This window comes from Oncorhynchus masou, chromosome 8, assembly GCF_036934945.1.
Source record: "Oncorhynchus masou masou isolate Uvic2021 chromosome 8, UVic_Omas_1.1, whole genome shotgun sequence".
Classification (NCBI taxonomy): Eukaryota; Metazoa; Chordata; class Actinopteri; order Salmoniformes; family Salmonidae; genus Oncorhynchus; species Oncorhynchus masou.
Window position 1 is genome coordinate 44,732,393 of NC_088219.1, and position 21,424 is coordinate 44,753,816.

At 41.8% G+C, this 21,424-nt stretch overlaps 1 protein-coding gene across 2 annotated transcripts; it reads right to left on the reverse strand.

Moving 5' to 3' along the window:
* Positions 1–356: 356 nt before the first annotated feature.
* LOC135544733 (TBC1 domain family member 13-like) lies at positions 357–17,781 on the reverse strand. Of its 2 annotated transcripts, XM_064972594.1 has the most exons (12): positions 17,504–17,781; positions 15,044–15,117; positions 14,916–14,956; positions 9,951–10,012; positions 9,177–9,276; positions 8,927–9,009; positions 8,528–8,687; positions 7,864–8,074; positions 6,452–6,615; positions 6,015–6,175; positions 5,067–5,124; positions 357–4,955 (listed from the first exon to the last, which is right to left on the reverse strand). In XM_064972594.1, exons 1-12 carry the CDS (start codon positions 17,524–17,526, stop codon positions 4,890–4,892), a joined length of 1,203 nt encoding a protein of 400 aa, XP_064828666.1. In that variant the 5' UTR covers positions 17,527–17,781; the 3' UTR covers positions 357–4,889. The 2 variants fall into 2 exon arrangements, with proteins under 2 accessions (XP_064828666.1, XP_064828667.1); XM_064972595.1 differs by lacking the exons at positions 14,916–14,956; positions 15,044–15,117; positions 17,504–17,781 and adding an exon at positions 13,560–14,882.
* Between the last annotated feature and the right edge of the window lie 3,643 nt (positions 17,782–21,424).

A 21,424-nucleotide genomic window follows, 5' to 3' on the forward strand; every position in this document is an offset into this window, starting at 1 on the left:
GGGTGGGAGGAAGAAGTTTGTTTCAGAAACACTGGTTGTGCCAGGCAAGTACACATGCCACAATGCCATGCTGCTATCCACCATGGACACCAAATCTTGTTGTTGGGTGAGAGAAGTGGCCATTTTGTCTGCATCACCCAGTTAGTCAACCAATCAGAATGATCATGACTGTAAACAAAAATAAAAGGTTGCTATGGTTTTTCACTGGACACCCTTATGACTGGTAACGCTTCTCTTATGTAAAGGATTTTAAAGTTAGCAGGAGAGCAGCTGAACTTTCTGACTGGTCAGATGTCTGAAAATGGGCCATAATGTCATGATGCCCATTACCAAGAACCAGATGGACAAAGTTCACATGGCTTTTTTAAAATCATTTTTATTGTGAAAGCAAATTACTCCCAAAAATCAAAACCAACTTTGAAAATGGTTGAACTACTAGTGTTCTGCTTTTCCTAACCCACTTGTCTGCTATTCTTATACTTTGTATCGACTATGCATACTCTCCCTCTCTAGCCCTGTTATTCCACAATTATACAAGCTTTTTGCCACATATAGGCTATACTGGCTCGCATCAAATGGTTGGCAGAGATGAGAGACCAGAGGCCGCGAGCTGCCTTCTGAAACAGTCTCCATATTGCTGTGAAACAGATTTTGTCCAGAAAGGCGAGACTCATGGGAATGATGAAAGAAGGGGGGGGGGGAACAGAAGAAAAAACAATCACAATGGAGCAAGATAAGAATGAGAAAAAGATGGAGAACAATAAATCATTAAATCGTTGACAACAGATGTTTGTGAATTACTGGAAGATGAGACTATCCTTCTTTGTCATTCGTGAATCTCCAAGGGGGAATGTGTCACTGTTTATATACACAACGCCTTCAGAAAGTGTGCACAGCCCTTTACTTTGACAGCCTGATTTTAAAACAGATTCGATGCAGATTTTGTGTCACTGATCTACACCCCATCACTGCCAAGTGGATTTGTGTTAATGGAACACTCAATGAAAAGCCGAAATGTCTTGAGTCAATAAGTATTCAACCCCTTTGTTACAGCAAACCTAAATAAATCAGGAGTAAATGTGTGCTTAACAAATCACATAATAAGTGGCATGGACTCACTGTGTGCAATAAGTGGTTAACATCATGTTTGAGTGACTACCTAATTTCTGTACCCCACACATACAATTAATTGTAAGGCCCCTCAAATCGAGTAGTTAATTTCAAGCACACACTCATCCACAAAGACCGGGGAGGTTTTTCAATGCCTCGCAAAAATGGTCTCCAACTGATATAAAAAAAATCTAAATAAATAACCAGATGCTGAATTTCCCTTTAAGCATGGTGAAGTTATTAAGCTTTGGATGGTGTATCAATACACCCAGTCAATACAAAGATACAGGCGTCCGTCCTAGCTCAGTTGCCGGAGAGGAAGGAAACGGCTCAGGGATTTCACCATGAGGCCAATGGGGATTTTAAAACAGTTACAGAATGTAATAGCAGTGATAGGAGTAAACGGAGGATGGATCAACAACATTGTAGTTACTCCACAATACTAACCAAAATGACAGAGTGAAAAGAAGGAAGCCTGTACAGAATAAAAATATCCCAAAACATGCATCTTGTTTGCAACAAGGCACTTAAGTAATGCGGCAATAAAATGGTAAAGAAATGTAATTTTTGTTCTGAATACAAAGAGTAATGTTTGGGGAAAATCCAACACAACATTGAAAGCCACTCTCAGCAAAGGGGAAGCCAACTCCATATTAATACCCATGATTTTGGAATGAGATGTTCCACGACCAGGTGTCCACATACTTTTGGTCATGTAGTGTAGTATCCCTTAATAACTCACTTTAGTACAATAATGCTACATTGAATTATAGTTAGTCACAGACTGTTAATTTGCACCAATTCGTGCCTAGGGGATTTGTCAGTTGGAGGATACCATCTTGCCAATGAAATAGTGTTAGAATGTATAGTGCCATCGGACAGTATTCAGATCCCTTGACTTTTTACACATCTTGTTACGTTACAGCCTTATTCTAAAATTGGATTACATAAAAAGAAATCCTCAGCAATCTACACACAATACCCCATAATGACAGTCGAAAACAGTTTTTTTGAATTTTTTGCAAATGTATTACAAATAAAAAAACAAATACATTATTTACTTAAGTGTTCAACCATTTTGCTATGAGACTTGAAATCCTGTTTCTATTGATCATCCTTGAGATGTTTCTACAATTTGATTGGAGTCTACCTGTTGGAAATTCAATTGATTGGATATGATTTGAAAAGACACACACTATATATAAGGTCTCACTGTTGACAATGCACGTCAGAGCAAAGACCAAACCATGAGGTCGAAGGAATTTTCCACAGAGCACTGAGACAGGATTGTGTTAAGGCACAGATCTAGGGAAGGGTACCCAAAAAAATGTATGCAGCATTGAAGGTCCCCAAGAACACAGTGGCCTCCATCATTCTTAAAACGGAAGAAATTTGACCACAAAGACTCTTCTTAGAGCCGTCCGCCCAGCCAAACTGAGCAATCGGGGGAGAAGGGACTTGGACAGGGAGATAACAAAGAACCCGATGGTCACTCTGACAGAGCTCTAGAGTTCCTCTCTGGAGATGGGATAACCTTCCAAAAGGACAACCATCTCTGCAGCGCTCCACCAATCAGGCCTTTATAGTAGAGAAACAAGACTCTTTGGTCTGATGAAACCAAGATTGAACTCTTTGGCCTAAATGCCAAGCGTCACGTCTGGAGGAAATCTGGTACCATCCCTACGGTGAAGCATGGTGGAGGCAGCATCATGCTGTGGGGATGTTTTTCAGCAGCAGGGACTGACTAGTCAGGATCGAGGCAAAGATGAACGGAGCTAAGTACAGAGAGATCCTTGATGAAAATGTGCTCCAGAGCGCTCAGGACCTCAGACTTGGCCGAACGTTCACCTTCCAACAGGACAACGACCCTAAACACATAGCCAAGACAACGCAGAAGTTGCTTCGGGACAAGTGTCTGAATGTCCTTGAGTGGCCCAGCCAGAGGCCAGACTTGACCCCGGTCAAACATCTCTGGAGAGACCTGAAAATAGCTGTGCAGTGTCGCTCCCCATCCAACCTGACAGAGCTTGAGAGGATCTGCAGAGAAGACTGGGAGAAACTCACCAAATACAAGTGTGCCATCTTGTAGCGTCATACCCAAGAAGACAAGGCTGTAATCGCTGCCAAAGGTGCTTCAATAAAGTACTGAGAAAAGGGTCTGAATAGTAATGTAAATGTGATTAAACAAATGTATTTGCAAACATTTTTAAAAAGCTGTTTTTGCTTTGTCATTATGGGGTATTGTGTGTAGATTGAGAGGAAAAAAAACATTTAATCAATTTTAGAATAAGGCTGGAACGTAACAAAATGTGGAAAAGGTTAAGGGGTCTGAATACTTTCCAAATGTAGACCGAAATGGATGGCGATACTCGGGAATCACTAGCCAATCAATACTCGGGAATCACTAGCCAATCAATACTCGGGAATCACTAGCCAATCAATACTCGGGAATCACTAGCCAATCAATACTCGAGAATCACTCTGAAATTATCATTACAAAGAAGACATTCTCTGTGTACTTAACGAAGTATTACATTATTATGTAGGTCCTACAGTTTGAAAAGGTACATTTCAATGGTGTATTAACTTTGTGGTAACTGTTAGCGTTTTGAGACCAATAACACATTAAATGTTAGTGATTTTCAGTTGTCAGCTCTGTTATCTGTCAATTCCATTATCTGAGTACAGAAATGTTACCATAGCATTTTAATGTTATTAATTATACATATTTAGATATTATCATCAATAATTTGTTCTCTCTAATTATCCAACAGTATGCAGAGCAAAATGTGTTATTCTTCACTTAACATCTCATTAATGTTCAATTTATTATGCTTTACATGTGAACCACTTTTTTAATGCGACCAGAAATTACTCAAAATATATTGAGAAATGACTCAAAATATATTAAAAACTTGAATACCCAATTTAATCTGACTGTTTTGTTTGCAAAGTAATGCCCTTACAATAAAATAGACCATCATCATCATCATCATCATCACTGTATCAATTTCCCCCCCAAAGACTAGATTTAAGACAATCAAGGGTTAATTTGTTTTTTTCATTAGCTTTTGGGCTAACGTATAAGCATGCACTTTGGGTTAGTGAGTAAGGTACGAGTTTCACACCCCATTCATTTGATACCAACATTTTGCAAACATACATTAATATTGGAGATTCAAGTAGCTGGCTTTAAACTGGCCAGACTGAGTTTAACCAAAAACAAACAGAGGACCTTCACATTTCAATTGCCCATTACCAAAGGCATATGATCCTAGTTACAATCTATACTCATTTCTTGTTGTGGTTAGACTTTACACGGTAGTATTACATTTCGTCTTTTGTACGAGCTCCACAATAAAAATAACCATGTTCACATGTAAAAAAATAAACAAACTGAAAGAAAAAAAACATACTATTAAAATAACCTAGGAGTGTTATAATAGCACTGACAAACGTTATAATGACGCTGTTGTATGGGTAACTGGTTTCTCTGCTTCATATATGTAGATTGTCATTTTTTCAAGTGTTCAGTGCAAAAATAAATAGCTTGAGCCCACACACCCTATCTGAGAGAGTGGAAATACTGTCGGGCCGTGAGAGTGAGACAAGACGACTAAGTATTGAGTTTGGTTGCTTTGAGGAAACCGTGCACCACCCCGGCACCAGGTGGCTTCCTCTCCCTCCCAGGGTGCAACGGGGCCTTGTTGTCACCTAGGGTTACCAGTTTCAATGGTGCATCCCCCAAATACAGGAGAGGGAGATAGGGGGAGGGGTGGCTATGAGCCACCCTGAAGCTCCTTGGCCTTGGCCAGGATGGTGTGGACATCTGAGATGGGGTAGTCCTGAAAAAGAACATGGACAATCAGTCAAATGTCAAATAAAACCTCCTTAGTTGCCCAAGCATGACCTATAATGGCCCCACTATTTGGATAGACCCTTTTAGATGGTCTTACCTGCAACATTCTCATGTTGACCGTGAAATCTCCTGCCAGCAACTGATCTCGAATCAGTCTGAAACCACACAAGGACAAGCATGCCAATCAGGACAGAAATAACAAACATAACACATTATACGGTAAGATCAAATTCCTATCCAAATCCATCCAAATTCAAGTCAATTCAGGAATTGCATTGCATTCCTAAATAAAATCAACAGACTTAGGGAATTGGGTATGGGGTTCATCTGGAGTTATGGACACGGGTTTGTCCAGGGGGTTGTGGTTCATTGCTGGGCAGGACAGAAGGGGGAACTGTTAGGAATTTTATGAATAATGACTAAACAATGTGTACATTTAAATAGAACTATAACTAATTAAACTCTACCCTGTTTTACAATATCTGATTAATAATGTTAGTTCCTAGGAAAGAGGTTATGTTGCATGGATAAGGGGTAATTGGAAATGATAGCCATTGTGGAAGAAGGAATGTATGTGTGTATCTAAAGTAAGCAAAGAGGATCATTAACCTATGTTTGAACCGACTCGGCTATAACTCTGGAGATAAGATAAGACAGCGAGAGCTCCTCCAGGTTTTCCGTATCTGGAACTGTCTGCTAAGTGGTAATAGACTATGGTGAGACTTCAGGAGTTAATCCATATATAGTGTGTCAGGTATGTGCGCTAGTGAGTTGGAATGAACTTTTGAAGCTGCTTTATCCTGGTCAAGAGGAGGAGAGACATTTTATAACCTATGACGTCATATGTGATATATAAGCTGTTGTACATGGTTCTATGAGCAGCGCTCCGAGAATAAATACTATTGGCTAATTTTGATAGACTGGTCTCTGTCCATTTTATGCAAATAAGGATCTTACAAATTCTTAGAAACAGACAGAGTGATTTAAATTGAATTGGTTAATGAACACACTTGGGAATTGTTAAATTCCTTTAACAGGAACTCACACGAGCATGGCGCAGCAGACCAGGATGAGGAAGTCGAAGCGGTCCTGGTCGGAGAAGAGCGTGTCCCAGATGCGGATGACGTCGGGCAGCAGGAACTCCTGGGACAGCAGCAGGGTCAACCAGCGGAAGGTGAAGTACTGCGGCTTGATGTTCTGCTCCTGCTGTTAGAGAGAAATAGGTTGAAAGATTTAACTAGCCTCCAGCATTACTACAAACAAAACATTATCCCACGAAATGAAGTCATTTAACTAAATCCAACACACTTTTTGTAATTACATTAGAAAAATAAACAAATATGCACCTTATACAAAATCTAATCCCCATTTCCAATGCATACGAACTTGTATCCTTTCAGAGCCGTGAAGGGGAGTTAACAAGGGCCTAGGGAAAGGGCCTAGGGATGGTTTTGGGACTGGGCCCAAGAGGCCTTTGCTCACCAGTTTCATATAGAGGTCCATGTCCTTCTCTTTGAGCATGGAGTAGACGCTCTCCATCTTGTAGGTGATGCCGCACTGCGAGTCGTCCAGGCTCTTGATGAACATGTCCCGGTTCTCTGACATCAGGTTGGTGAAACAAAAGAAGGTGTCTGCCTCGGCGTGCTCTGATTGGTTGGACAGGCAAATCAGTCAGTCGATCAATCATGCCCTACCTAGTGTCAATTGTGTCTGTTCAACGACTGCCAGTCATTCAAGTATACTATAGACAGTAACCATGTTTCCATCAAAAGTTTTTTTGCAAGTAAAGTCATACCATATAAAAACAAATCAAGACAGCTGCGATGGAAATAGGAAGTGTCGGTACAATTTCAAAAATGTCAGTCCTCCCGAGTGGCGTAGTGGTCTAAGACGGGAGTTGTAATGATGGGACAATTGGACACCACGAAATTGGGGAGAAAAAGGGGTAAAAAAAAAATAATAATAATAATTTTTACAGAAAATTTGTTTGTTTGACATTGTGGGATCTTTTCTTGTGCAATTGTTGATAGAATAACTATCAAGTCGAGGTAGATTTGCAGTCACGCGATGCTATGCTGTGTAGTGGTCCGACTACGACTTGAAAAAGCATGCCGTTTATTAGGCTACAGATTAAATAAGTTATGATGTACTTCATAGGATGGTGAATGTACACAGTGATGAGCTTGATGCTCAATTCCAATAAATATCCTGGGTCTTAATTTGTATGTTAGTGACATGATGATCGGTAATTAGCATCCAATTAAAAAATAAGAATGATCTTGATCTTATCCATCTCATCATACACCCTTATCAGTGACCTGTTGTCAGGAGAGAAGACTCGGCAAACTTGCCAACAATTTGTGATAAAACCATAGATAGAGTGGAAAATGCCATGGAAACATACTGAACTTGTTTTTTTGTTTTTTATTCGTTGAGAATTTTAGAGCAAAAGTGGTTTTTTATGTGCATTACTCATCACACATAGCCTTTTTAATAATACTTGCATTAAAATCTGTCGCAGATTGAACTGAAATCTAGCTAGTAATCTAGCGAGTGTGCCACCTCTATAAAAAAAAACGTCTTTAGAGGTGGCACAATAAATATCTGTAGATGAGATGGGAAGCATATGAAATGTTGGCCATCCCTCATTTGTCCTGTAGGTGGCAGTGCTGACTCAGCTTGATCCATTGCATCACAAAACATTAGAATTCTGATGCAGAAACCAGTGGAATGGGACTAAAATAGGGAAGTAGATGCAGGCAGCAGCAGATTGGGCTGATGTTTGCGTTTAATACGATAGGAATGTATTTGTTCATCTGCACTAGAGATGAAAATGTGCCTTCTGCTATGCTCCCAAAATACACACGCACGAACACATCCCCTCCTGCACCCACCTTTCCACTCGTTGTTGGGGTCGGTGGCAAAGGTGTAGTAGATAGGGCCCACCACCTCGTTCATGCCCTGCACGTAGGCGATGCCTGGGTTGAGCTTGGCATAGATGAACAGGATTCGCTCCACCACCTCCCAGTGGGCCTCGCAGCCGCTGGGCAGCACCTCGTACTCGTTGGACGGGTACAGGTTAAGGGCCTTGCCCGGGGAGCTCACCTGGAGATGGGGAGCGGAAAACAGAGGAAAGAATTAGGACCGGATGAGAAACAAGTCCTAGTTCTGAAAGCAGTTGAAGCACTACAGCTCTCGGCCATAGATGACCATTGGAGGGGCATCCAGTCAATTGTTATGGGATGGAAATGGACACAAACTTAAAACACCCATAAGTTATCGACCCATCATCGTCAAGCCAATACACTCACCTGGACCTTGCAGTACACACGCACCACTGCGTGCACATCATGACTGCATTGCTTAAAGCAGGATAGGGGCATTGAACATAAGATAGGGTGGCAGAGTCAGCCCATCTGAATAGTGCTTCCCCTGGCATTACCGAAACAAGGTCACCCTGCTGCCTCCGGAAGTGGAGGTATTAACATTGACAGACCAATGTCTGTTCATACACATAAAAAACAAAAAACGCACACGACTCTCCCAACTCTCACTCACATTGGTGACCCCGCTGCGGTTGCGGTCCACAGTTTGGGCCTTGAGGGTAGTCTGTTCCACACGGCGCCTGAGTGTCTCGTAGTCGTTCTGCGGATCCAGGATCAGCTGGCAGGGGTAGTCTGTTGGTCGCTGGAAGAACGCCATGTCGGGGTACAAGCGCCTGCCGTCATGAAATACACTAGTTAGTGTATTCCTATGTGGAACATAAGGCTTCCAAGCCACTGCTTCCAATATTCTGCCTTTTTGGAGATGGTATTACATGACTGGGTACTGGAATACATGAATAGACTTTAATCATCAGTCAAGATGCTCGCCCCTGCTCTAAATGATGAGTGACTTAAAATACATGGAGATGCGCCAAAGAAGTACCTAGCTGGTTGCCCAGGCAGTCAGACCTACCGAACATCTTTATCAATCTGTAGCAGCACCTCGTTGTCTCTGAAGTAGTTGTTCCACTTGCTGTCTGGGTTGGGGTTGAGAGGCTGAGAGAGCAAGACAGATAGAAAGAGGGCATGTTTAATGAATGTATGGGAGACTGATCTGTGAAAAATCATATATCCATTCGCTCAGACAGACCAGTAGTGTGTATCAGAGTAGGAAATGTTAATATGTTGAGGGCAAAAAAATAGGGAGAGGAGGGGAAACTCACGTGGTCCTCCATAGTCACGTCCTCTCTGGAGAGGCCCAGGTTGGCCTTAGCGATGCCTGGTTGGATGATCATCTCCTTTAGGAACTGGGAGTACACCTCCCTGTGGGTCACAAATACATACAATCATCTCTATGCCTGTGGGTAACCGCAAGAGACTGAAACACCGAGTAGTTTCCTTTAAGGAGTTCAATTTGACTTGATTTTGACTTTGGGGTGAAAAGTCCTCAAAGATACAGCCATGATATCATGGAGACACCAACATATTTCTTATACTGACCCAATTTGCTCTGGTTTACATGAATTGACTAGGGGCTAGGCATTGTTTCTTGACAAGGCCAGTAAAGGCACTTCAGGCAGGATCAACCAAACACTTGAAGTATTTTAAGTATTTGAATAATGTCAGGGATGAGACAATAGAAGCAGTAGACAAGCATGACTCATCATCACCATGACTGTTTCCCGGGCCGAGCAGACCTGATATAGCTGTCAGGTGCTGGGTGTTGTGTTTTAGAGTGAGATTCTAATGGGTCAGGTTCCATTATGACTGTTTGTCTAGAAACACTCAAATCTGAGGGATTCAAAAGTAAACTCCAGTGAGACAGATATACTTGACTAAGAACTGGTTAGCTACCAAGGTATAATTCAGGCATAGATGGAAGTCTCGAGCAGTAGATGTTTTCATGCACTTTATACACAGAGTACAAAACATGTCCATTAATCTCCTCCTGTTGATAAAGAATTGATGTCCACCAGCACTGTTGGAGACATTTGTACCTCTGCTTTTTGAGGAAGGACTCCCATATCATCTGGTCCAAAGGCAGGTAATTGAGCAGGACCTGGAAACATTGAAGCAAGTCATCAGAAATGTGAATCCCAACCATTCACAGAAACGGTTAGAACAACATGCTTAAACTAATACTAAAACTAAGGCTAATGCTACATACTGTAGCTCAGGTGTCAAACAAAAGGCCTGCAGGCTGAATCCGGCCCGTGACACATTTCCATCCAGCCTGCGCAATTACTTGGGTTGTCAATTCATTTTGGCCCGCCTCCATACCACCCCGATGCACTGCATTGCAAACGTGCTGCACGCCAAAAGGCAGTGCATTGCCACAGACACACTCCTCCTCCCAGATCCACACACAAGCCAGTGCGCTGCATCATATTGTCACTAATGGCCAAAAAAGGTGAGAAAATAAAGCATTCACACGTGGGTACACCTTACTAAAGGACAATAGGACACACACACACACACACGTGTGTAAATGAGTCCACAGTTGAGTCAATTACTTGAGGAAATTACAGCCTGACGCACTCGCATCCGTGAATTCAATGTCAATAGAGCTACTTTTGTGTGTCCCGTTTACAGTGGGCAGCAGAGAGAAAGTGTACATAAACTGTACAGACACATGCCACAGTCCTAGGCTACTAAAATGTTGCAGTCTGGCTTCGGTTTTTAAAGCTTGACAATGACTTTCCAGAAAACTAAACTTGCAACACACCACCATGCAATGAGAAACATTACGGCAACATTTGAACAGTAGCCTAGACTCAATTACAAGAAGTCAATGTGCGGGGGTAAAGGTTAGTCAAGGTAATTTGTACATGTAAGTAGGGGTGAAGTGACTATGCATAGATAATAAACAGTGAGTAGCAAGGTAAGAACAAATAGAGGGGGAGGGTGTCAATGTAAATAGTCTGGGTGGCCATCTGATTAATTGTTCAGCAGTCTTATGGCTTGGGGGTTGAAGCTGTTAAGGAGCCTTTTGGTCCTAGACTTGGTGCGCTGGTACCGCTTGCCGTGCGGTAGCAGAGAGAACAGTCTATGACTTGGTTGACTGGAGCCTTTGACAATTTTTGGGACTTTCTCTGACACCGCTTAGTATAGAGTCCCTGGATTGCAGGAAGCTCGGCCCCAGTGATGTACTGGGCTGTAGACACAACCCTCTTTACCGCCTTCTGGTCCGATGCTGATCAGTTACCACACCAGGCGGTGATACAACCGGTCAGGATGCTTTCGATGGAGCAGCTGTGGGACTTTTAGGATCTGGGGACCCATGCCAAATCTTTCCAGTCTCCTGAGGGGGAAAAGGTGTTGTCATGCCCTCTTAACAACTGTCTTTTTGTGTTTGGACCAGGATAGTTTGTTGGTGATGTGGAAATCAAAGAACTTGAAACTCTCGACCCGTTCCACTTGAGTCCTGTCAATGTTAATGGCGGCATGTACAGCCCTACTTTTCTTATAGTCCACAATCAGCTCCTTTGACTTGCTCACATTAACAGAGCGGTTGTCGTCGTCTCCGAACTCCTCCCTGTAGGCTGTCTCATCGTTGTCGGTGATCTGGCCTATGACTGTTGTGTCATCAGCAAACTTAATGATTCGAATTTGGCCACGCAGTCGTGGGTGAAGAGGGAGTACAGGTGGGGACTAAACACGCACCCGAGGGGCCCCAGTGTTGAGGATCAGCGTGGCAGATGTGTTGTTGCCTACCCTTACCACCTGGGGGCGACCGTCAGCAAGTCCAGGATCCAGTTGCAGAGGGAGGTGTTTAGTCCCAGGGTCCTTACCATAGTGATGAGCCTTTTGGGCACTGTGGTGTTGAACGCTGAGCTGTAGTCAACAAACAGCTTTCTCACATAGGTGTTCTTTTTGTCCAGGTGGGAAAGGGCTGTGTGGAGTGCAATTGAGACATCTGTGGTTCTTTGGGGAGGTATGCGAATTTGAGTGGGTCTAGGGTTTCTGGCATGATGGTGTTGATATGGGCCATGACAAGCCTTTCAAACCACTTACTGGCTACTGAAGTGAGTGCTACGGGGCGGTAATCATTTAGGCAGGTTACAGTCGCAATTTTGGGCACATGGGACTATGGTGGTCTGTTTGAAAAGTAGGTATGCAGACTCAGGGAAGAGGTTGAAAATGTCAATGAAGACACTTGCCAGTTGGTCCGCGCATGCTTTGAGTACACATGGCTTGTTGCGAACTGTGTGAAGACCATTTCTTCCTAACAAAGACCGTAATTCATTTGCCAGAATTTTACAAAATGATAACATTGAAGGTTGTGCAATGTAACAGCAATATTTACACTTAGGCTTGCCACCGGTTAGATAAAATACGTAACGGTTCCGCATTTCACTGAAAGAATAAATGTTTCATTTTTGAAATTATACTTTCTGGATTTGACCATATTAATGACCTAAGGCTCGTATTTCTGTGTTTATTCTAATTAAGTCTATGATTTGATATTTGATAAAGCAGTCTGACTGAGCGGAGGTAGGCAGCAGCAGGCTCGTAAGTATTCATTCAAACACCACTTCAATGCTTGAAGCACAGCGCTGTTAATGACTTCAAGCCTATCAACTCCAGAGATTAGGCTGTCAATACTATAGTGCCTATAAGAACATCTAATAGTCAAAGCTATATGAAATACAAATGGTATTAAGAGAAATAGTCCTATAATTCCTATAATAACTACAACCTAAAACGTCTTACCTGGGAATATTGAAGACTCGTGTTAAAAGAAACCACCAGCTTTCATATGTTCTCATGTTCTGAGCAAGGAACTTAAACATCAGCATTTTTTACATAGCACATATTGCACTTTTACTTCTCCAACACTTTGTTTTTGCGTTATTTAAACCAAATTGAACATGTTTCATTATTTATTTGAGACTAAATTGTTTTGAGGTATTATATTAAGTTAAAATAAAAGTGTTCATTCAGTATTGTTGTAATTGTCATTATATACATATATATAATCGGCATCGGCTGTTTTTGGTCCTCCAATAATCGGTATCGGCGTTGAAAAATCATAATCGGTCGACCTCTAATCTGCGTCATCTGACCAATTCTGTATTGAGCGAGTCACTGGTATTTCCTTCTTTAGTTTTTGCTCGCAAGCAGGAATCAGGAGGTTAGAATTCTGATCAGATTTGCCAAATGGAGGGCGAGGGAGAGCTTTGTATGCGTCTCTTGTGTGTGGAGTAAAGGTGGTCTAGAGTTGTATTTCTCCTCTGGTTACACGTGACATGCTGGTAGAAATGAGGTCAAACGGATTTAAGTTTGACTGCATTAAAGTCCACGTCCACTAGGAGCGTTGCTTCTGGATTTATCTTTTTCTTGTTCACTTATGGCCTTATACAGCTCGTTGAGTGGGGTCTTAGTGCCAGCATCGGTTTGTTGAGTGCCAGCATCCGTTTGTGGTGGTAAATAGATGGCTACGAATAATATAGATATGAACTCTCTTGGTAGATAGTGTGGTCCAGAGCTTATCATGAGGTATTCTACCTCAGGCGAGCAATACCTCGTGACTTCTTTAATATTAGACATGGGGCACCACCAGCAGTTACTGACAAATAGACACACACCCCCACCCCTCGTCTTACCAGACATAGCTGCTCTGTCCTGCCGAGAAAAGGAGAAGCCAGCCAGCTCTGTAATGTCCATGTTATCATTCAGCCAAGTCTCGGTGAAACACAAGATACAGTTTATAATGTCCCGTTGGTAGGATAGTTTTAATCGTAGAGCGTCCAGTTTGTTTTCCAATGATTGCACGTTGGCCAATAATACAGAGGGTAGTGGTGGTTTACTCATTCGCAAATTAATTCTCACAAGGCACCCAGACCTCCGCACCCTGTATTTCCATATTTTCTTAACACGAATGATGGGGATTTGGGCCTTGTCTTGACAAAGCAGTATATCCTTCGAGTCAGACTCATTAAAGAAAAAATCTTTGTCCAGTGTGAGGTGAGTAATCGCTGTTCTGAAGTCCAGAAGCTCTTTTCGGTCACAAGAGACGGTAGCAGCAACATAATGTACAAAATAAGTTACAAAAAACTGGAAAAACAAACAAAATAGCAGTTTGTTAGGAGCCTGTAAAACATCAGCCATCCCCTCCAGCGCCACTATCATCTACAAATTGAGCTCAGGTGCATCCTGTTTCGATTGATCATCCTTAAAATGTTTCTACAACTTGGGAGTCCTGTGGTAAATCCAATTGATTGGACATGACTTAGAAAGGCACACACCTGTCTATATAAAGCTTCACAGTTTTCAGTGCATGTCAGAGTAAAAACCAAGCCATGAGGTCGAAGGAATTGTCCGTAGAGCTCCGAGACAGGATTGTGTCGAGGCACAGATCTGGGGAAGGCTACCAACATTTTTCTCCAGCATTGAAGGTCCCCAAAAGACAGTGGCCTCCATCATTCCTACGGTGAAGCATGGTGGTGGCAGCATCCTGCTGTGGGGATGTTTTTCAGCGGCAGGGACTGCAAAGTACAGAGAGAGATCCTTGATGAAAACTTGCTCCAGAACGCTCAGGATCTCAGACTGGGGCGAAGGTTCACCTTCCAACAGGACAACGACCCTAAGCACACAGCCAAGACAACAAACAAGTGGCTTCGGGTCAAGTCTCTGAATGTCCTTGAGTGACCCAGCCAGAGCCAGGAGAAACTCCCCAAATTCAGGTGTGTCAAGCTTGTAGCATCTTACCCAAGTAGACTCAAGGCTGTAATCACTTCCAAAGGTGCTTCAATAAAATACAAAGTAAAGGGTCTGAATACTTATGCAAATTTGATATCAGTTTTTTTGCTTTGTCATTATGGGGTATTGTGTGTAGATTGATGAAATAATTTTTCATAAATTTTAGAATAAGGCTGTAGAGTAACAAAATGTGAAAAAAGTCAAGGGGTCTGAATACTTTCCGAATGCACTCTGTCTATTAAAGGGCTGGAGTAACTCACTTTCCAGCAAAGTGCACGGATGCCTCCTTCAAACGGGATACCTGGAGAGAGATAGGAAACATGAAAATGTGTTAATAAAATATGGAAAAATACATAGTTTTTATGCTGAAAGCAAAGTTCTTGCTTACCGCTGAAGCAAAGTTCCCGAAGCACCTTTAAGTCAAGCTTATCTTCACTCAAGGCCACCTTGAACTCTTGGATCCTTCATTTGCACAAGAAAGGGAAAAATACCATCTCAAAGTAGGTTGTGTTGTAAGAGGCATATTGTTTGTTGCATTCATGGTAGATCATAAAATAATGCCTCCCATCGAGAATGAGGAAGGTAACATTCCTATAATGCCTCATTCAGATTATTACACATGCAGCAGACAGACATAAGGACATAGGACTGGGTGTTCTGATTGGGTAGACTAATGTGTTTACTGTGACAACCACAAATAAAGGAGGAGGAAAGGATCCAAAAGATTGCAAAACACATTATCTTGTGTCACAATCTACAAAGGGCTGCACAGTTCCATTTGTTTACCTTGTGCATTGATTGTGTGTGTGTGTGTGTGTGTGTGTGTGTCGGGGGGGGGGGGGGGGTCAAATCATGTGCCCAGAAAAGGAGGGGGGTGACCAAAACACCCTCCCCCTAACTTGGTACCTATAGCCATAGACACCCATAGCAACATCGTTAAGTAGTTCAACTTCCACCCTAGACAACTGCTAAGTATACAGTCTTTGACATTCTGATTTACCAACACAACCTGCTCCAACTGTTCTTATGGTACGACATAACATACAAAATGGAGGGACATGGTCAAAGTACCCCTTTATTGTTTTGTAACACTGCTGAATTACTCATTCAATCTGCAGTACTGCCACTAGCCTATTCACTGAAAAATCCTTCTTACAGCTGGACTGCATGGAGACAGTGACACCTATGTGCTCCCATGATCAATGTGGGCTGTCCTGCTGTTATGATCAGCTGACTATCCAGCCAAATCACAGGACCCATTGATGTGGTGGTTAGGCTGCATTACCACTACCAGGAAAATAAGTATTGATTCTCCCAGAGGAACTCAAAATAGATCGGGCGGACTGATTGTGAATGATTTAGCCAAATAAACTCAAAGGCCTAGACTATACAGCAGACAGTAGGTTATAGGCTACAGCAGGTCTTATAAAAAGAAGTGTGCGTAGAACTGACAGGATTGGCTATTCAGCAATTCAACATCAGAGAGTTGTGTCCATTCTTAAATACACCATATCTGTGATATTCAGATTTTGTTCTAACCTACAGAACCAAATAAAAAGTTACTTGATTTCAATCTAGTATGCCTTTCTCCTGTAATAGCAATTTCTCTTTCCTATTCTCTTTCCTTGACTTCACCGGCAGCTACATCCTGTTTGTCATGGCTCTCTGGAAAACTGCAGATGATCAGCAAAGTTACTCAGCTTGGAGCTATTCAAAGGGAAAACAGTTCATCTGTTTTTTATAAAACACCAGCCCTGACCTCAGATCATTAACGAACACCAGGCAAAAGTGCTTTGCTGTCACAGTTAAACCATAACTTTGATTGCCCTTCATAACATTGGATCCAGTCTTTTCCTGGAACAAGAAAGTCCAGAAGCATGAGTGAATAGTAGCCTAAACGCCAGGGAAGCTTTATAATGAGTAACCTTCAGCTTCTTGCAACTAAGCCTTGCAGCAAAATTTTAACCATCAAAGAAAATAGGTTACTGTAGTAGGCATTTGAACCATTTTATTTACAAAGTCTGCATTTTCTTGGCTACTGTTTGATATTGCCAAATAGCGGAAGTGTAAATATATTTAATACAAGTGCATTAGTGCGTCCTGCTTTGAACTGCCCTTGTCTCGCAAGAATTTCAAAGGATGTCCTGTTAGTATGTCCATTGCATAGGCCAAATGTTATGCAATAGGCTATATAGCAACATTGCATCTTGAGTAGACTAGTTTGTACTTCTCCCTGTATTTGGAGCTTATAATTAACATGAAGTCCAATACAACGCACAGGTTTGACTGTCTCCAGTTTGTTTTGATCATTTGATCAGTGGAGAATGTGTGCATGATGTTAGCAACATTGCTTAGTTGCATAATTGCATAATTGTATATGATGAATTAGGTAGCTAGCAGCAGTTCTGCATTATCTCTTAGTCCTTCATAATGTTTGCCACTACATCATTCATTAACACCTCGAATTAAATTCTCATTTGGGGAGTGGACTGCTTGAGCCTATGAATGAGCCAGCTAGCTTGAGCAGATAGCTAGGAAACACGTTTTCCATTCAAGCGGATTGGAATTTAAAAACATTGTCTGCAGTGTAGTACAGGTCAATGAAGCTGACATTTTCCTCGATGTTGCTAGCAGATGAGTTCCCATTTCCTCGAGACAACGCAATGGGCAGAGGTGGCTAGTTAACGTCAGCCCACAGGGCTTTCAGAGTCCACCACCTCATAATCCACGACCAATTACAGTGAACGCATCGCATGACATTTACGGTAGACAAACATAGCTAGATCACATTTAATCGAATGTGTTATTATGGCCTACTTTCCATGTATAAATCAAATCTACAGCTCACCTGACTCTGTAAGAACTAGACATGTTGGATGAATCCAAAAGCAAGACCCGTGTGCCACAAGAAAAATACTCCGGTGGTGAAACATCCGCAACGAGATTTGGGAAAGATTACTTTGCTGTTTGCTTTCAGATCTCACCTGCAAATTTCATTTTTAAAAAAGCCGGTGTATTTCTCTTGCAATCAAACTTATAAAAGTTTGACTGAAAATATGAACATTAATATTTGAAATCACTATTTCCGACTGTTCTCTCAATGCAAACTACATCAGCATTTGGCAGCGAGGGATGATTTTAGCGTTTAAGGACGCAAGGGGGCTGGCTCCATGTGAACGACAATCCCGACGCTCTGTTTTAACGTTTAAAAACGTTAATAATCCTCGCTTGCGATACAGTTTTGGAACCCTTTGGAACTTAACTTTCATACCAGCAACTTCGCTAAACTGCATAAAGCGTGCAGAAAAGGGCTAGAGGGGCCCACATATATAAAAAATACTCATAATGTCTCTTATGCAGAGGCTGCAAGGCAGAATGGTGAACTATTAGGCAGAATAAGTGGAATAATATGGTTACTCCTGTAATAAGTGGAATATTAGGGTTACTCCTGTAATAAGTGGAATAATAGGGTTACTCCTGTAATAAGTGGAATAATATGGTTACTCCTGTAATAAGTGGAATAATAGGGTTACTCCTGGAATAAGTGGAATATTAGGGTTACTCCTGGAATAAGTGGAATAATAGGATTACTCCTGGAATAAGTGGAATAATAGGATTACTCCTGGAATAAGTGGAATAATAGGGTTACTCCTGGAATAAGTGGAATAATAGGGTTACTCCTGGAATAAGTGGAATAATAGGGTTACTCCTGGAATAAGTGGAATAATAGGGTTACTCCTGGAATAAGTGGAATAATAGGGTTACTCCTGGAATAAGTGGAATAATAGGGTTACTCCCGGAATAAGTGGAATCATAGGGTTACTCCTGGAATAAGTGGAATAAAAGGGTTACTCCTGGAATAAGTGGAATAATAGGGTTACTCCTGGAATAAGTGGAATAATAGGGTTACTCCTGGAATACATGGAATAATAGGGTTACTCCTGGAATAAGTGGAATAATAGGGTTACTCCTGGAATAAGTGGAATAATAGGGTTACCCCTGGAATAAGTGGAATAATAGGGTTACTCCTGGAATAAGTGGAATAACAGGGTTACTCCTGGAATAAGTGGAATAATAGGATTACTCCTGGAATAAGTGGAATAAAAGGGTTACTCCTGGAATAAGTGGAATAATAGGGTTACTCCTGGAATAAGTGGAATAATAGGGTTACTCCTGGAATAAGTGGAATAATAGGGTTACTCCTGGAATAAGTGGAATAATAGGGTTACTCCTGGAATAAGTGGAATAATAGGGTTACTCCTGGAATAAGTGGAATAATAGGGTTACTCCTGGAATAAGTGGAATAATAGGGTTACTCCTGGAATAAATTGAATAATTGGGTTACTCCTGGAATAAGTGGAATAATAGGGTTACTCCTGGAATAAATGGAATAATAGGGTTACTCCTGGAATAAGTGGAATAATAGGATTACTCCTGGAATAAGTGGAATAATATGGTTACTCCTGTAATAAGTGGAATAATATGGTTACTCCTGTAATAAGTGGAATAATAGGGTTACTCCTGTAATAAGTGGAATAATAGGGTTACTCCTGTAATAAGTGGAATAATAGGGTTACTCCTGGAATAAGTGGAATAATATGGTTACTCCTGTAATAAGTGGAATAATAGGGTTACTCCTGGAATAAGTGGAATAATAGGGTTACTCCTGGAATAAGTGGAATAACAGGGTTACTCCTGGAATAAGTGGAATAATATGGTTACTCCAGGAATAAGTGGAATCATAGGGTTACTCCTGGAATAAATTGAATAATTGGGTTACTCCTGGAATAAGTGGAATAATAGGGTTACTCCTGGAATAAATGGAATAATAGGGTTACTCCTGGAATAAGTGGAATAATAGGATTACTCCTGGAATAAGTGGAATAATAGGGTTACTCCTGGAATAAGTGGAATCATAGGGTTACTCCTGGAATAAGTGGAATAATAGGGTTACTCCTGGAATAAGTGGAATAATAGGGTTACTCCTGGAATAAGTGGAATAATAGGGTTACTCCCGGAATAAGTGGAATCATAGGGTTACTCCTGGAATAAGTGGAATAATAGGATTACTCCAGGAATAAGTGGAATCATAGGGTTACTCCTGGAATAAGTGGAATAATAGGGTTACTCCTGGAATAAGTGGAATAATAGGGTTACTCCTGGAATAAGTGGAATAATAGGATTACTCCTGGAATAAGTGGAATAATAGGGTTACTCCTGGAATAAGTGGAATAATAGGGTTACTCCTGGAATAAGTGGAATAATAGGGTTACTCCTGGAATAAGTGGAATAACAGGGTTACTCCTGGAATAAGTGGAATAATATGGTTACTCCTGGAATAAATGGAATAATAGGGTTACTCCTGGAATAAGTGGAATAATAGGGTTACTCATGGAATAAGTGGAATAATAGGGTTACTCCTGGAATAAGTGGAATAATAGGATTACTCCTGGAATAAGTGGAATAATAGGGTTACTCCTGGAATAAGTGGAATAATAGGATTACTCCTGGAATAAGTAGGAAATGTTGCTTATGTTGGTCCAGACACAGACACGCAGGTGTGAGATTTTAAATGCTCATGTTAATGTGTATAAGAAAAGGGACACTTGACTCTTCTTTAGATGCTGTCTTTACCATACATGAGCTGCGTTCAGCCTTAATAGGCTGTGGATATACAGCCCCAGGTCATGATCAGTTGTATAATGTTTAAGCATCTACCTGATGAGGTCATACATGTTCTCCTGGGATTATTTATTACATTTACATTTACATTTAAGTCATTTAGCAGACGCTCTTGTCCAGAGCGACTTACAAATTGGTGAATTCACCATAACGAGTTGGAGTGAGGCGCTTAGACCTTCTGGTTGGAAACGTGTAGTAATATTACCTTTTGTAAAGCCTGGTAAGGACCTTTCAGGTGCTAATAGTTATAGACCAATAGCACTGACCTCTAACTTGTGTAAAATTATAGAAAAGATGATAGTCAATAGTTTGTAATATTTCCTGGAACATAGAGGTTTATTGATCCAATGTCAAAGGGTATTCCGTAAAGGTAGATCTACTTTGGATGCATTAGTAAAGGTGAGTAATGATGTTGAAAAACTCTGATCATAAAGTAAGTAATGGCTACTGTCTTTTTTGACATTGAAAAGACTTCTGACACTAAGCTAACTCTCTCTCCTCTGCTCTCATCCTTCTAGACCTATCGGCTGCCTGACACTAAGCTAACTCTCTCTCCTCTGCTCTCATCCTTCTAGACCTATCGGCTGCCTTCGACACTGTGAACCATCAGATCCTCCTCTCCACCCTCTCCGAGTTGGGCATCTCCGGCGCGGCCCACGCTTGGATTGCGTCCTACCTGACAGGTCGCTCCTACCAGGTGGCGTGGCGAGAATCTGTCTCCTCGCCACGCGCTCTCACCACTGGTGTCCCCCAGGGCTCTGTTCTAGGCCCTCTCCTATTCTCGCTATACACCAAGTCACTTGGCTCTGTCATAACCTCACATGGTCTCTCCTATCATTGCTATGCAGACGACACACAATTAATCTTCTCCTTTCCCCCTTCTGATGACCAGGTGGTCGAATCGCATCTCTGCATGTCTGGCAGACATATCAGTGTGGATGACGGATCACCACCTCAAGCTGAACCTCGGCAAGACGGAGCTGCTCTTCCTCCCGGGGAAGGACTGCCCGTTCCATGATCTCGCCATCACGGTTGACAACTCCATTGTGTCCTCCTCCCAGAGCGCTAAGAACCTTGGCGTGATCCT